This window comes from Talpa europaea (genome assembly GCF_964194135.1).
Source record: "Talpa europaea genome assembly, chromosome: X".
In the NCBI taxonomy this organism is placed as follows: domain Eukaryota; kingdom Metazoa; phylum Chordata; class Mammalia; order Eulipotyphla; family Talpidae; genus Talpa; species Talpa europaea.
The window spans coordinates 49059687-49076076 of NC_140081.1; the positions used below are offsets into that span (position 1 = coordinate 49059687).

General features: G+C 36.7%; 1 protein-coding gene across 2 annotated transcripts in view; it reads left to right on the forward strand.

Moving 5' to 3' along the window:
* Positions 1-16390, forward strand: part of CHIC1 (cysteine rich hydrophobic domain 1) — a gene marked incomplete at both ends in the record, with an annotated part of 53514 nt that overhangs the window by 1431 nt on the left and 35693 nt on the right. For both annotated transcript variants that reach the window (XM_084258773.1, XM_084258774.1), the window contains one exon: positions 12914-12968. In XM_084258773.1, coding sequence (XP_084114899.1) covers positions 12914-12968 — 55 coding nt within the window. The remainder of the gene's footprint in view (positions 1-12913; positions 12969-16390) is intronic.

Here is a 16390-nt window from a genome sequence, read left to right on the forward strand (position 1 = left end):
TTTTATGTGCTCAGACTAAATGCTTGGAAGTTTCGGTATTGTGTCATGTTCATCCTCTTAACTATGGTGTTTTTACTGCATTTTCAAAACAGGACTATTTGCTATTAAGTCATGCTGCCTCTAATTTTGATAATGGCTCTCCTAGCCCCTTTGACTTTCAATTGAGTGCATTTTATCTGAAATCAGTTACTGAAATATGTACCCCCTTCCCCTTCATATTAGCTTTTAATTTTGACATGTTGAGTATATTGATTGTAATATTTTTGTGTGTGATCTTTGCATGAATGTACTAAGGAAGGTTTTGAAATTGTGGGAGAGTTTTGGGAGAGTTTTAGACCTGCTTTTTATTAGGCAATTTTAACACAATTTTTCTTGGTGCAAGAATTTTGCAGATAGCCTACAATGTTAAGATGCCAGCTTACTGCGCTGTTTTACTTCCATTCCTTTTATCACTAGGGAGACAATTTATTATTCAAACTAATTATTATTCTAGCACCAAAGGTTATTTTCGTGCAGATTATTTCCTATGCCTGAACAAAAAAAAAAAAAAGGTTTTTCATTCCAGTGCATAATTTCAGACTCCAACACTCCTCCTCTACATTATTTTCTAAAATTCAGAAAACAGAGGGGCCTCCTCTGGTAGCACAGCGGTTGAGTGCTGGGCTGCGAGGCTGCTCGCAGCCTCTGAGGCGCTGGTTCGCTCCCCGGCCACCCCGGCCACCGGCGAGGGTCCCACAAAAAAAAAAAAAAAAAAAAGAAAAGAAGCAAGGAAACAGAATTAGAAAATTATTTACTTGTATTGTACATATGCTCTCACCTAGAAAGTACATTTGATGTTAAATGTCTAAGATTTTGAAAAAAGATTAAATGTTTAAAGAAAGTTACTGGATTTGAGAAACTGGTCTTTCAATGGTAGTAAAACCTTTCTTATCTCAGGTAAAGTAAGAATCTTAGGAAATGGTTAATCTAATTCTAAAACACTAAATCCTATAGCATCAATGTCAGCTTCTATTTAATCATTTTCTGGCATGGGAGTATTAGAGTTCCTGTATCTAAAAATATTTCTTTTTCTCTCCCAACCCTTATTTTTCCCCATTGTCTATGCACTTCTATTTTGTGGAGGACTTTGTTTCTTTTCAAAGTTTAAAATTAGAGAACCATCAGCTCAAACAGTATACCTTAAACGCAATATTTTCCCTCCCCAAATTGGCTCCCTGTATGGAAATGTACATTCCAGTTGCCCCATTTCTGACCCTGATACCATCATTCTAATCTTCCAGGGCATTGTTTCAAATCTTTGAGTCATTTTAACTTTTCCTTCTCCTTGAATTGACCTATGTCCTTCTGTCCAGAATTATGTCATCATATCATTTGAAATGTCTATTAGATTTTCATTTTCTCCATTTCTACTGTAGATACCGCTGTACTTTGGGTTGCCGTCACCTCCTGTTGAATTGTTGCCAAGGTCTGCCACTTGTCCACACTCACATCCATCTTGCGTGTTTGTGCCAAACTAATTTCTTAAAACAGTTTAATCATGTCACTTTCCTGCTGAAAAGACTGCATTGAGGCTAAATTAGGACTGAATTCTTGCTTTCTTCCTCCAACTTCAAAGGTCAGTGAGTCACTCCACTTGTCCAAAGCTCACTCCTCCACTTATATCTTCCACACACTTCTCTTCCAACCACCTCCTAGAACTTGCCTCATCAGGCAGCCACATTTCTCTAATATTGCCTCCCTCTGCCTTTCTACAGGCTCAGCCTGTAAACACTTTCAGAGTCTCTTAATTCTGTAGAACAGGATAAAACAAAAGTCCTTCCTAGAGCTACATTCCCCTTTAGCTTCTCTTCCTCCCTTCTCCAAATTTCTTAAGAGTAGCTGCATTCACCATATCTATTCCCTCTTCACTCCTCTGTAACCTGGATTCTGTCACCATGGCCACAGAGGAACTAGCCTCATTTAAGGTCATCCTCTTGCTAAGTTAGTGGACACCTTTCATTCCTTGTCTTTCTGGCCCTCTCGCTGCATAAGACATTTATAATGACTCTTCTTTCTTTGCACATTCCACTTCAGGGGTCATGAATATGCAGGCCTTCAGAATATGCAGGCCTTCAGAATTGAGACAGGCCCAAAAAAAATGGTGCTGCATGAATAATAATGGGGCCTTAGTTGAAATAGAAGGTACATGCCAAAGCTATTCAAATTCTGATTTAAAAAACAAAACAAAAACACTTTGCCAGCCAAGTAAATGTAAGAATTCCTTGGCCACTTCACTTCCCTGGTTCTCCTTTTTTTTTTTTTTTTTTTTTTTTTTTTTTGCTGGCTATTCCTTAACTATGTCATTCTTGGGCTTCTCTTCCTCTCTTATCCCTCAAAGACCAGTGATATCCAGGGTTTTGTTTTCAGTTTACTACTCTTCTTCATTTCCCTCTCTTCCTAGATGATCTCACCTTGACTCTTATGTTTTCAATTATCTGATGACTCCCAAATATGTTTCTCTATTCCAAACTGTGCTCAGAATCTTTTTCTGGGCTTCTTCACCTAACATCCTACCATCATCTTAAATTCAACATATTCAAAATAACTCATCGGGTCTCCCTGGTGGCACAAGGGGTAAAGACGCAACCTACGAAGCTATCTGCAGCCTCTGCAGCATGAGTTCGATCCCCAGCCAGGGAGCAACCCACATGGCGCAGCAGACCTCTCCTGACTCACCCGCTGCTCCTCTCAGCAGTGTACTTCAATCAGTCTGCCTGTTCTGTTCCCCACTCTGTCTCTGGTGAATCCTCTCACCCCCCCTCCCCAAACTTCTGGCCTGTACCCTAGTTCTTGTATGCATAAATAAATAAATCTTTAAAAAAAAAAACTCATCCCCCACACTCCCTCACCCCAACCCCAACCCTCAAAGGAGCCCTTCAATTTCCGTTTCTCATCTCAGTTAAGTGTACCTCCACCTACCCCATTATTCATTCTTGATTACTTTTTTCCACTCATACTTCTCACAGCTACGCAAGCACTCAGCAAGTATTAACAACTAAAAATTTCTTCTTTTCCTCCATAGCACCACTGCCTTCATTCAGGCTCCATTTACCACCTATTACTTAACTACATAACTACATAACATTCTCTTTCTTTCATCCTTATCACCATCACATTTATTCCCACCTTTTTGCTAGGTAGAGACACCACTCTCCTGATTAAGACTGTTCTGTGGTTTTCCCTTCATCTGCAGGGTAGAGTCTAAGCTCTGTAAATGGCACATAGAGCTGGAGCCTGCCTGTCTGTCAAGTCTAATCTGACATTTTTCCTTACTGCTTGTATTTTCCAGTTCAGAGCATGCTGTTTCTTATCTCTTTGCCTCTACTCAAGCTGGGGCCTCCATCTAGATTTCCAGTACCCACCATCCTCACCCTAGTTCTCCATATGTTACCACCTCCTGTAAGTCTTCCCTGCCCCCCACTAAATTGTAAGCTATAATGGCAAGAGCAATTTCTGATTCCCTCTGAATCCTCAGTACCTTGTACAGTGGCTGCCCTGAAGTAGACACTATAAAATTGTGTTGAATGCTTATCTGTTTGCTTTAGTAACACTCAATATTTCTACTGCAGTGGACCTGTTTTATAGGCCCTCAAGAAATATTAGTTGAATCATACTGTGGAACGTACTTATTGCCGAGCATAGATATATACATGGATATAATAATACCTTGACTCTGAAAGTTTTATTAAGCAAGCCCTTATGAGTCAGAATACCCCTGTCTACTTATATCATCTTAACATACTGGCTTTCTAGTTAATTTAACAACATATTAATCTTATAATGTGCAATTAATTATAATGTCTTAAGAAGTAGAATGACCTAACCACACAAATTATAATTCCAGTTCTGAGATGATGATCATAAATGGGTATTTGGGGATCTTTTTCTAAATTTAAAAAATATATAGTTAAGTTAACTCCCACAGAGTTGAAGTTATAGAAGCACATAATGAAATGTTGCTTGGAAGTATTGTTTCAGAAACACTGTACATCTGAGTGATACAATTAGTACCTTTCACTTTTGTTGATATTTTTAGTGTAAATATTTGGATCCGATATTTTGAAATAGAAGAGACGTTGCATCCCCTGAATTTTTTTTTCTTATTTATAGCCAATACCATACTCTTTATAGTACTTAAAATATGTATTTACCTTGATAGTACACCTGTATAGAAGTTGGTAGACAAGATATTTTACCAATTCTCAGAGATTTATAAAATTGTCTCATGAAAATTATTATGAAAGAACTGAAGATTTTATATATAGAATTGAAAAAGGTGGCCAGATTTGTCAGCATTGCATTTCTGCAAAAACTTAAAGAATACCACAAACACTGATATTTTTCAAATCAGTAAAAAGAATGCCTTTTCTGTGAATAACTGTCATTGAGGAATTACAGTGATGCATTGTTAATGTGTTTGTATAAAATAAATATTTCATAAGGTTTTAGGCTTTGAGAATACCGAAGATATGGTAGCCTGCCATTGTGCGATGTGGTGAGACATAATTATTTCCATGTGAAAGATTAAAGAGATTTAACTTTAAAAAAAGACTTTATTTTAAAATTTATTTTCTTACATTGTTATTAATTTTTAACAGTAATTGATTTCTCCCCCTAAGGTATAGTCCCTGTAGTTCTCCCACCATCACAGCACCCATGATCCATCTCCCCCATCTCTTACGTTTTTTCCCTGCCTTGTTTTGACTCCTCCCCTTCCACCTCTGTATGTCTCAGATCTATGGTCAGCTCCCAGTTTTGTCATTTTCCTGACTCATTTTTCAATTTCTCTGTATTTCACATATAAGTGAAACCATCTAATATTTATCTTTTTCTGTCTGACTTATTTCACTTAGTGTAACCCCTGCCAGCTTCATCCATGTTGCCACAAATGGCATGAGTTTATCTTGGATCCCTGAGTAGTAGTCCACTGTATATATATATACCACATCTTCTTGATCCATTCATCTGTTTTGGAGTACTTAGGTTGTTTCCACATCTTAGCTATTGGAAATAGTGCTGCAATAAACAGGAATGCAAGTTTCCCTTTCAAATTAGTATTTCTGTGTTCTCTGGGTAGATTCCTAGGAGTGGAATCACTGGGTCATATGGTAAATACATTCTTTTGTGTTTTGAGGGACGCCATACAGCTTTCCATAGTGGCTGGACCAGTTTGCATTCCAACCAGCAGTGTAAGAGGGTTCCTTATTTACCACATCCTCACCAGCATTTGTTTCTAGTTTTCTTAATATGGGCCATTCTCACCAGTGTGAGGTGATATCTCATTGTGGTTTTATTTACATCTCCCGGATATTGAACATTTTTTCATATGCCTGTTGGCCATTTGCATTTCTTCTTTGGAGAAGTGTCTTTTTAGCTCTTTTGCCCATTTTTTTTTTGACTGGGCTGTTTGCTTTGTTTTTGTTGAGTTGTGTAAGCCCTTTGTAGATTTTTGATATCAGTTCCTCATCACTTGTGTGATGTGCAACTATTTTTTCCCATTCAGTAGGATGTCTCTTTGTTTGGTCATTGTCTCTGGCTGTACAGAAGCTTTATAGTTTGATGTAGTCCCAACTGTTTATCTTCTTTGTTTTCCTTGCTTCTAGGGATGAGTCTTCAAAGATGTTTCTGAGGTTTATGTCATGGAATGTTTCGCCTGTGTTTTCTCCTATATATTTTATCGTTTCAGCTCTTACATTCAAGTCTTTCTCCATTTTTAGTTGGTTTTTGTGTGTTGTGTGAGATAGTAGTCTAATTCCATTCTTTTGCATGTGGCAGTCCAATTTTCCCAGCACCATTTATTGAAGAGCCTTTCCTTGTTCCAGTATATTTTCTTTGCTCCTTTGTCACCAATTAGTTGACCATATATGTGTGGTTTTATTTGTGGGCTTTCAGTTCTATTCCACTGGTCTGTCTGTCATATTTTGGTTCTAATACCATGCTCTTTTTATTATTATGGCTTTGTAGTATAGTTTGAAGTCCAAGCATGTAATGCTCCATTTTTCCTCCTTTTTGTCAGGAAAACATTGGCTTGTGGGGTTTTTGTGCTGAAATTCCATATGAATTTCAACAATATTAGTTCCATTTCTTTGAAGAATGTTATTGAAATTTTTATTGGAATTTCATTGAATCTGTAAGTTGTTTTTGATAGGACAGCCATTTTGATAATGTTAACTCTTCTGATCCATGAGCAGGGAATGTCTTTCCATTCCTTGTGTCTTCTTCTATTTTTTCAAACAGTGTTTTATCATTTTCTTTGTGTAGATCTTTCATCTTCTTTGTTAGGTTTGTTCACAAGTAATTAAATATTTTTGGTACAATTATAAATGGGATGTGTTTTCTTAATTTTTTCCTCTTCAGACTGATTGTCTACATGTAGGAAGGCTACTGATTTTTGTGTATTGATTTTGTAACCTGCTACTTTACTAAACTGGTTTATTGTTTTAATTAGTTTTTCCTTGGATTTTTTTAGGGTTCTTTATTTATGTATATAAACACATCATCTGCAAATAGTGATAGTTTTACTTCTTTCCCAATTTGGATTCCTTGTATGTCTTTCTCTGCCTGATTGCTCTGTCTAGGACTTCCAGTATTACATTGAAAAGCATTGCTGAGAGTGGATGTCCTTGTCTTGTTCCATATCTTAATGGAAAGGCTTTCAGCTTTTCAACATTGAGAATGTTAGTTGTTGGTTTGTCATATGTGGCCTCTATTGTCTTAAGATACATTCCTTTTATTTCGAGTTTTTCAAGGACCTTCATCATAAATGGATGTTGAACTTTATCAGATGCTCATTCAGCATCTATTGATATGATCATAAGATTTTTATTTTTATTTTTCTTGATGTGGTGAGTTATGTTAATTGATTTTTGGATGTTTATTTATTCCAAGTGGAATAAATCCCACTTAGTCATGCTGTATACTCCTTTTGATGCATTGTTGAATTCTGTTTGTTATGATTTTATTGAGGATTTTTAGCATCTGTTCATTAGGGAGATTGGTCTGTAGTTTTCTTTTTGTGTGTTGTCTTTGGTTTTGGTATTAGTGTAATGTTAGGCTTTGTAAAATATATTGGGTAGTATTCCTTCTTTCTCAATTTTTTTTAAGATTTTATTTATTTGTGCATGCGAGAGCTGGGATACAGGCCAGAGATGTGGGGGGTGAGAGGATTCACCAGAGACAGAGTGGGGAACAGAACAGGCAGACTGACTGAAATGAAATACACTGCTGAGGGGAGCAGTGGGCCTGTCAGGAGAGGTCTGCTGCGCCATGTGAGTTGCTCCCTGGCCGTCCAGGGATCGAACTCATGCTGCAGAGGCTGCGGATTGCTTCATAGTGTGGTGCTTAACCCCTTGCACCACCAAGGAGGCCGTCTTTCTCAATTTTTTGAAAAAGTTTTTGTTGGATAGGCGTTAGTTCATTTTTGAACCTTTAGTGGAACTCGTTTATGAAATTGGTCCTGGGCTATTTTTTTTTGGGGGGGGGGTTCAATTTCTATTTCAGTTTTGCTGCTTGTAATTGGTTTCTTTAAGTTTCCTACTTCTGCTTCGGTTTTGGGTGATTGTATAAATCTAAAAATTTGTCCATCTCATATAGATGGTTGAACTTGTTTGCATATAGATGTCTAATTAGCAGTCTCTAATTATGCCCTGCATTTCTGCTATGTCTGTTTTAATTTCTCCTCTTTCATTTATGATCCTATTTGAGTTTTCTCCCTCTTTAAAAATAAACCTCTTTTAAATTATATGGCATAAACTTTCCTTTTCCGTGGTGTAGTAAATAAAGTTCATGCACATGCTTCAGAATCAGTGTTTCTATAAGTATATAGTTTCCTAGTGAAATCATTTTCTTTCTGGCATGATTTTACTACTATTTAATCGTTTTCTTAAACAACCCCAACACATGGAGTTTGAGTTATGCAAGATTTTCAAAGGTTGATATATAGTCATTTTCTAAAGGATTAAAAATCGAGGTATAGGGGAGCCTTCCTTATGGTTAAGACGCAGCACGATGAAGCAATCTGCAGCCACTGTAGCATGAGTTCGAGCCCCAGCCAGGGAGGTAACCCACATGACACAGCAGACCTCTCCTGACTCGCCCGCTGCCCCCCTCAGCAGTCTATTTCTGTCAATCTGCCTGTTCCCCACTCCATCTCTGGTGAATCCTCTCACCCCCACCAATCTCTGGCCTGTACCCCAGTTCTTATATGCATAAATGAATAAGTCTTTAAAAAAAATAAAAATAGTGGGCCTCCCCTGGTGGTGCAGCACTTGAGTGCTGGGCTGCGGGGCTGCCCGCAGCCTCTGCAGCACCGGTTCATTCCCCGGCTGCCGGGGAGGATCCCACAAAAATAAATAAATAAATAAATAAATAAATAAATAAATAAAAAATAGAGGTGTAGGGGAGGAAAGAAGAGGGAAAAGAGGGAAGAATAACTAAGAGGACCCATTCTTTTTTTTTTTAAATTTTCTAGAGGCATGTCTTATTTATTTATTACTTGTTTGTTTGTTTGGTTTATACATGCACTGGGTACAGTCAGAAGTGCGGGAGGGTGAGAGAATTCACCAGAGCCAGAGCGGGGAGCAGAACAGGCAGAAGGACCGAAGTACACTGCTGAGGGGAGCAGCGGGCGGCAGGAGAGGTCTGCGTGCCATGTGGGACCCTCGCTGGTGGCTGGGGAGCAGCCGGGGATCGAACCGGCTGCAGAGGCTGCAGGCAGCTTCGCAACCCAGCGCTCAACCACTGCGCCACCGGGGAGGCCCAAGAGGACCCATTCTTGACCCATACTTCTTTGTTTTATTTTCCTTTACTCCATAGAATTTTCCAATAAATTAAAATCTGGGGCACTGAAGACTGTTATCAAATAAAATACAGTTATTAAGAGCCACCTGCTGGATCCGTTTGAAACACATATTAGGCTTTATATAAAATGACAGTGTGAACAATTCCCAAGTGCCTATTTGTCTAATACCAAAGAATCCTACATCTTGGCTAATGTCAATCATTTATCAGTGATTTTCCTAGTAGCTACTAAGAAAATGTTGTGTCTACAAGTTATTTGAGTTAATAGTCCTTTTTTGGTGCTGAGTCTATAATGAAAGAAGTTAAGGAAAGCAATCCCTTATAGACAAGGGCAGAATTGCTACTGCCTTTCAGCCAAAATTATGAGGGAATGTCTCATATTTTTGCCTATCTTTTATGCCTTTTGAACCAAATATATGTAAGCCAGAGTATTTTTAAGATGTAAAATGACACTTTCTTTGCCATTTCAATATATTTTTTATGTTTTCGAAATGATAATTCCTTTTAATATTAGATAAGAAAGTTAGTAACATCAATATAGTAAATATTTCTCGAGAACTTGGGCACTGGACTAAGCATTATGAATAATACAGAGAAAAGAAAGTTCAGGCCTTGCTTTACAAAGCTAACAGGAAAATTATGTTTAAGATAGTGATGTAGAAAAGCAAATCTTAAATTATTAGCTGTTGAATTGGGTAGTACAGATTAGAAGTGACTGAGTATTCAGAGAAAGGGGAAATCCATGAAGGCTTGAACATTCAAGGGATTATGGCAGAAGTTGGAACTTGATTTGAACCTTGAAGGCTGCATAGGATTTAAATAAGGAAGAGAAACCAAGCGGTTCCACATGAGCAAAGGCAAAGGCTAACATGGCAGTGACATGGAAAGGAAGGAGTAGCTATAAGAGTGATTTCAAAGGAACAAATAAGAGGACTTAGGGACACCTGAATATAAGCAAGGTGCAAAAAATAGAGAGGAAAGATGCAAAAAAATGATGCCACCGTTTACCATTTACAGAGATGAGAAATTTAAAAAGGGAGAACCATTTTCCAATAAAAGAGCATTTAGTTTTAGACATATTTCACTTGAAGTGGTACTATTTTGTAGCAAGGTTATCCAAATGAGAAATTTCAGTGTACAATTAGAGATGAGGAGCTAGAGCATATTGGAAAATATGCAGATATTGATATAAAGCAACTTTGATATAAAGATTATCAATGCTAAATAAGCATTGATGAATTATTATCATTCCCTTAGAAAGAGAAGCAGATGACTGAAAGCTAGATTTTGGGGAAAAGCAAGTGTGTTGGGAAGAGTGAAGTAATGGGAGACTGTTAGGAAGGGATTCATCAACAGAATCACAGGCTACAAAATCGAGAGGGAAAGTTCTGAAAAGAGGGCATTGAATTTGTCAAGAAACAAGACAAGATGAAGTTGTGTTTCTGAATGGATTTAATGAATAGATTATTTTCCGTTAAAGTGACAGCACCAACAGTCAAATTTCAAAAGATTGAGGAGGTGATATTAAATAAAATGCAAACAGTGGAAAGGAAAGTTCATTTGTCTGGTGATAGATTCAGAGAGAGAATAGCAAAGCTAAGAATTTTTTAAATAATAGAAATAGTCCATATATGTTGAGGAATACATCTGTCTATACCCTCTACTTATTTCATATATGGAAGAGGTTGAGAACTAGGAAAAGCTATAATGGTAACAGTCGCTAATAGAAGTAGGAATCAGTCATTGGCATTGCATCTAAAAGGCATTTAGACAATAATGGAAATAGAGTTCTACTTTAAAGTCATTTCTACTTCCTAAAAATGAAACCTGTATATTTTTTTTACACAGTAAGAATTTACTGTGGAATAATTAATTAAATCACATCTTTTTGACTAGCTATAAAGTCACGATCTAAGAAAACGATTTAAGTGAAATGTTCTTGCTCAATTAAGTATTTGTCATGTTATTATTGAGTGCTGAAGTAGCCCATAACTGCAAATATATATTTAATACAAGAGTGTCAGCTTCTCAGTCAACACATGAAAGCTGTCATAGAAATGCCTACAGCTGTGTTCCATCTGTTTTTTAAGTTTGACTCTACTCCCATATTTGTATATGGATTTAAAGGGAATATTTACTATGAGGATATTAATGTTCTCATTACGTGTGATATTGACATCTGAAGAAGAGAAGTAATGAAGTATTTTTTAAATAAAGCTAAGGTCTTTTTATAATTACTAATTAATTTTCCCAACTATTTCAAAATAGAGAATTTCTTGTTTTAAGATACACTTTAAGTATACATCATATAAGTCTTTGTGTTTAAAACTAGTTTATGTCCTTGAAAAGAAGCTATTATCATAAAAGATAGAAGGAGAATATAATATTCCCAAATATCAGGACATTCCTAAATTAACATGATACTCCCAATTTAATATGATATTCCTGAATTAACAGGACATTGGATTCTTAACATATCTTTAAAGTGACCATAAGACCAGAGTGCCATAAACCAGTTGAATTCAACAGTACAGTAACTTATTATTCAACAAACTTCGAAATACCTACTAAATAACATTATGCAGCTAAAGAAGATAACAATAAATAAGCCATAGTTTCTTTCTCAAAGAGCTTAGTGTAGGACAGAAAGAACCTAAGAGATCAAAAAGTGAATTTTGGTTCTCCTAACTAGACATATGACTTTGGTCAAGTAATCCAGTTAATTTGGGGGGAAAAATTTCTGGATGTCAAGTTCCATGACTGTAAAACAGAGATAACAGTGCCTCTTTTACGGGGTAGTAGAGTTTAAAAGTAAAATATTTATCTAGCACAGTGTCTAGCCAATGGTAAGTAGATAGTTCCTGGTAACTGTTCCTGCTTACCCCCATACCTTATAAGAATTCTCAGTAAAAATGTTAGTCTTTCCTTTTTGCATATGACCCACAATACACTAACATAAAACTGTCATCACTGTGATGTGATATCATCTAACATACAGGAAGTGACCCTGCTGAAATCAACTAGTAGGTGAATGAAAGGCTTATAAAATTCTGTTTGACTTCTTAGTACTTCTTAGATTTCAAGGAGCACACTTGAGGAGAGGCAGAGATCTCAAGGCTGGGATCTGTTTTTTTCAAAATTGGTGGAAAGTGTGTGTGTGTGTGTGTGTGTGTGTGTGTGCGTGCGCGCACGAGTGTGTGTGTGTGAGATATATGTATATGTCATTCATAAGGATCAGCCTTTGAATATTTGGAATTGTAACTGTAATTCTCAAACTATAGTTTGTAATTCTCAAACTATAGTTCCAAAGGCTTTATGGATTTTTATTAGGAAATTTTGCATAGATACACAAAAGTAGAAACAATTGTATAATCCACACCCACATACTACCCATCAGCCAGTTTCAACAGTTATCAGCTGTCAACTATTAACAGAAACATTTTTTTTTCTAAATATGAAGGAGAGTTGTATTTTTTTTAAAGATTTATTTATTTGTTTGTTTGTTTATACATACATACATACAAGCACTGGGTACAGTCAGAAGCGCGGTAGGGTGAGAGAATTCACCAGAGCCAGAGCGGGGAGCAGAGCAGGCAGAAGGACCGAAGTACACTGCTGAGGGGAGCAGCGGGTGGCAGGAGAGGTCTGCACGCCATGTGGGACCCTCCTCTGGTGGCCGGGGAGCAGCCGGGGATCGAACCGGTGCTGCAGAGGCTGCGGGCAGCTTCGCAACCCAGCGCTCAACCGCTGCGCCACCAGGGAGGCCCGTTAACAGAAACATTTTGGCCAAAATCATGATATTTCTAGCTCTAATGTCAGTGTTTCTTGTCCTTTAATCCCATATCACGGATCTAGTTAGAATCCCACTTTAACATTTGCTTCTTAAGCTTCATTTACTATTAGTTTGCATTAATCATCAGAGTTATTTTCTATAAATGTCATAAAATTATTTTTAGGACTTGTTCTTAAATCACAGCACTTAAAGAAAAATGCATGACTTTGTAACTTTTTTTTTAAGAGGGAAAGAGTTAAATATGCTGGGTAGAATATATTTTGTTCTATCTTTGTTTTTAAGGTTTGGCTTGAGCAACAAGTTTGATACTGAATTTCCCTCAGTTCTAACAGGGAAGGTAAGTGAGAGTTTGCTTTGAACCTTTCAATTCTAAAAGCATTGTTTTATGGCTTATTCAATGTTATGACAAATGATTTGACACACTGGTAATGAAGTCTAATTATAAGAGGTCAGGATACTTGGAGGCCATGTAGCTTTCATGACTGAAAGCTGTCTCCGTGGCTACTAGCCTATAACCAGTTATTTTGTTCACTGTCCATTAATGCCAGCCATTATTTACTTATCTATTTCAGCTTCTCCAGTTTTGCTTTTTTTCTCAGCACAGGTAGCTATATTTTTTCATTTAGGTCAGTAATTTCCATTGTTTTTAGAGTAATCATTATTTAACTTTGTTTCTGTTATTTTTAAGATGCCCTGTGGTATGATTTGTTATACATTAAAAGAATCATATTTTTGCTTAGACATTTTTCTGCCTTTTAGATAACTTGAGTTTCTAAAATTAGACTCACTGAAATAAATTATTTTCTTTCTATTCCCTGCTTTGTCTACTGTAGAGTGTCTTCTACCATTGAGGCTCAATATTAAAGGACTTCATCATATTCAGAACTATGTTTGGAAAAATCCTCTTTACAACAGTAATGTTAATGTCCAGATCCAACTTTTGACTAAGCCAAAAGTTATTTATATATATTTGTCACTTGAGGAAATGTAGAAGAAAAAGTCATTATGTTACAAAATACTGAATAATACCCAAGTGGTTGATAGCTATATGTTTGAACTTTTTATATTTTGAAATCTGTAATTTAATCTCATTGTTTAATTTTAGTACTAGAATAATGCTATTTGTCAGTATAGATTATGGTGATATTTTAAAAGCATTCCATTTGCTGAAGGACTTTTATGATTTTTTGGTGTTAATTTTCTCATATTGTATTAAGAAAAGCAAAGTGCAAGTCACTGTGTATAGCATGTGTAAGACAGGGGAGAAATAAGCATGTTAACAATTGTATTAAGAAATTCTAGAGGGATACACATGAAACAGATAAAAGTGATTGCCTTTGCGAGAAGAGGAATGAGGGGTGGAAGCAACAGTTAAGATGAAGTCATTTTCTAAATTTCAATGTTTTGAATTTTGAAATATGTGTCTATATTACCTATTCAAACCTTTATTTATAATTTTCCGCTCATTCTAAACTCTTTGAGAATGGGCTAAACTATTCCCACTAATATTGACTCCTTTTTGTCATGATATATTTTCTAGCTGCTACTCTCCTCACTTTTGGCCTAGTCCCAAACTTCTCCCCAGCCTCATTAAAGGGAGGCTTTTTTTTGAAGGATTATCACAGAGATCATAAGAAATTCTATTTAATTGAACCCAGAAAGGTATTTCATACTTTTTCTGCTTCATTTTTCCCCCTGAGAAATGAGAGCTAGCAGGAGACAGTATAAACTAGCTTTTGAAGTCAAATCTGGATTAGAATCCTCTGTCACTTTACTGACTTTGTGGCCTTGGGCAAAACACTTTGCTGAGCTTTAGTTCTTATGTGAAAAATAAACAGGATGATGATAATACCTTGCTTCTTATAAAGATTGAATGAGAGCATATATAAAGCTCCTAGTATGTAGGTACATATACTGTCTCTGTGTTTATGGCTGCTGTTGACCATTCTTCACCAGTATATTCCAGTTGCAGCCCTGTTGTTTTTCCAATTTGGCCTGCTCACCAGCTTTCAATTTTGAATTGCTTTTGCTGCTTTTACATTCTTCTTCTGAGTAACAGTATTCTCTGGTCCCACCAATAATGTGTCATATTGACTGTTGACCTTTTCTAGCTCTCCTGAGGCATAATGTCAAGTCATTCCATACAGTAAGTAGGTAGTTGCAGATAGTCCCCAGCTAAGTTAACATTTAAAACCATGTGGCCACTTAATGTTCTACCTTCCTGTCCTGATCACCAGAATAATTCACAATTGAAATAGCAGAAAATTAATTAAAGAGAATGGGAATTGAAACATCTCCAGTGGAAAACTAGTTCTTTATATTTCCCTTGATAATTCTGTATGTGACGTCTGGGCAGTTACATCCAGCTTTATTCTTGGGTTTAGTTAAAAATTTGAATTACAAGTCCAAGAAATCCTAGAATATGAATAATCAAAAAATATGTCAGAAACAGAGTTTGGAGGCATATGAATTACACTTCTTTGAAATTTCACCAGCTTTATGTGCTCCAAGAATCTCCAGAATATCTCTTCATACCTCTTCTTTTCTTTCCATGCCTTCTAAAACTAAAAACTCCACCAACCCAAAAGATAGTACTGTTTTTTACATTAGAGGAGTTTAAGGATGTTAAGTTCCTTTTGATATGCATCCACCCATATTATCTGAACATGAGTTGTTCTTAAAGATGCCCATTCTTTTCAGGTGGCAGTTTTTGTTTTCTTTTTTAAAGATTTATTTATTTATACAAGAACCAGGGAACAGGCCAGATGCGTGGGAGGGTGAGAGGATTCACCAGAGACAGAGCAGGGAACAGAACAGGCAGACTGATGAAATACACTGCTGAGGGGAGCAGCGGGCGCAGCACAAGAGGTCTGCCGTGCCATGTGGGATTCTTGCTGGCCAGCCGGGATTGAACCCACGCTGCAGAAGCTGCGGACAGCTTCACGGTGTGGCACTCAACTGCCTGCGCCACCAGGGAGACCCCGTGGCCATTTTTTTTCTGTAGCATGTATCATAAATGATTGGATATTTATTCTAGTTTACATTATTTAAAGTATGCAAAATTTCTCTTGTGTTAGATAAGATGATGATGTGATCTTTTTCTTTAGCGTTTGGTGATGAAGAACATTAAAGGGAATTCTAGAAGTCTGATGTTTTCAAGTTATAGGGTGATAGCATTAGTTTTATTCATTTTCTCTTTAATGAGATCATTTTTCTTTGGTGGACAGTATCTACTAGACATTGTTTTATGTGTATAAGTTATTTTATATTATCAAGGTGTTTCTGTGATAATTGGAGGATAGAAGCAAAAAGAAGCAAAAAAATCTTAAAAAAACTAAGACAGTAGCTAAAATAGAAAAATAAATCAGTCTTCTGGTTTGAATGGGATTCTAAATGGCTTTTATATATAAACTAAGCAAAAATCACACCAAGTAAATTCTAAAAGCCAAAGCCATTTTGACAAACTCTATGGCTCAATACTAATTTTTGGCTTCTTATGTGTTAGTGCTTTCAATGCAGATGAAAAGATAATCTTTTATATTAAGTGCAGCAAATGTTGTTTTCCCATTTCAGAGGACCTAAAGATAAGTCCTCTTGCCAGCATATGGAGCAGGTGTATACACACACATTCTAGTGACCAGGAAATGAAAGAACCAGAGAACTTTGGAAAAGACGTCAAAGCTTCTTTCTGTCCCTCAGCTTGAAACAATTAAGTGGTATTATGGGGAAATTAGTGTGCAGTGTTGGGGATCCTAAGCC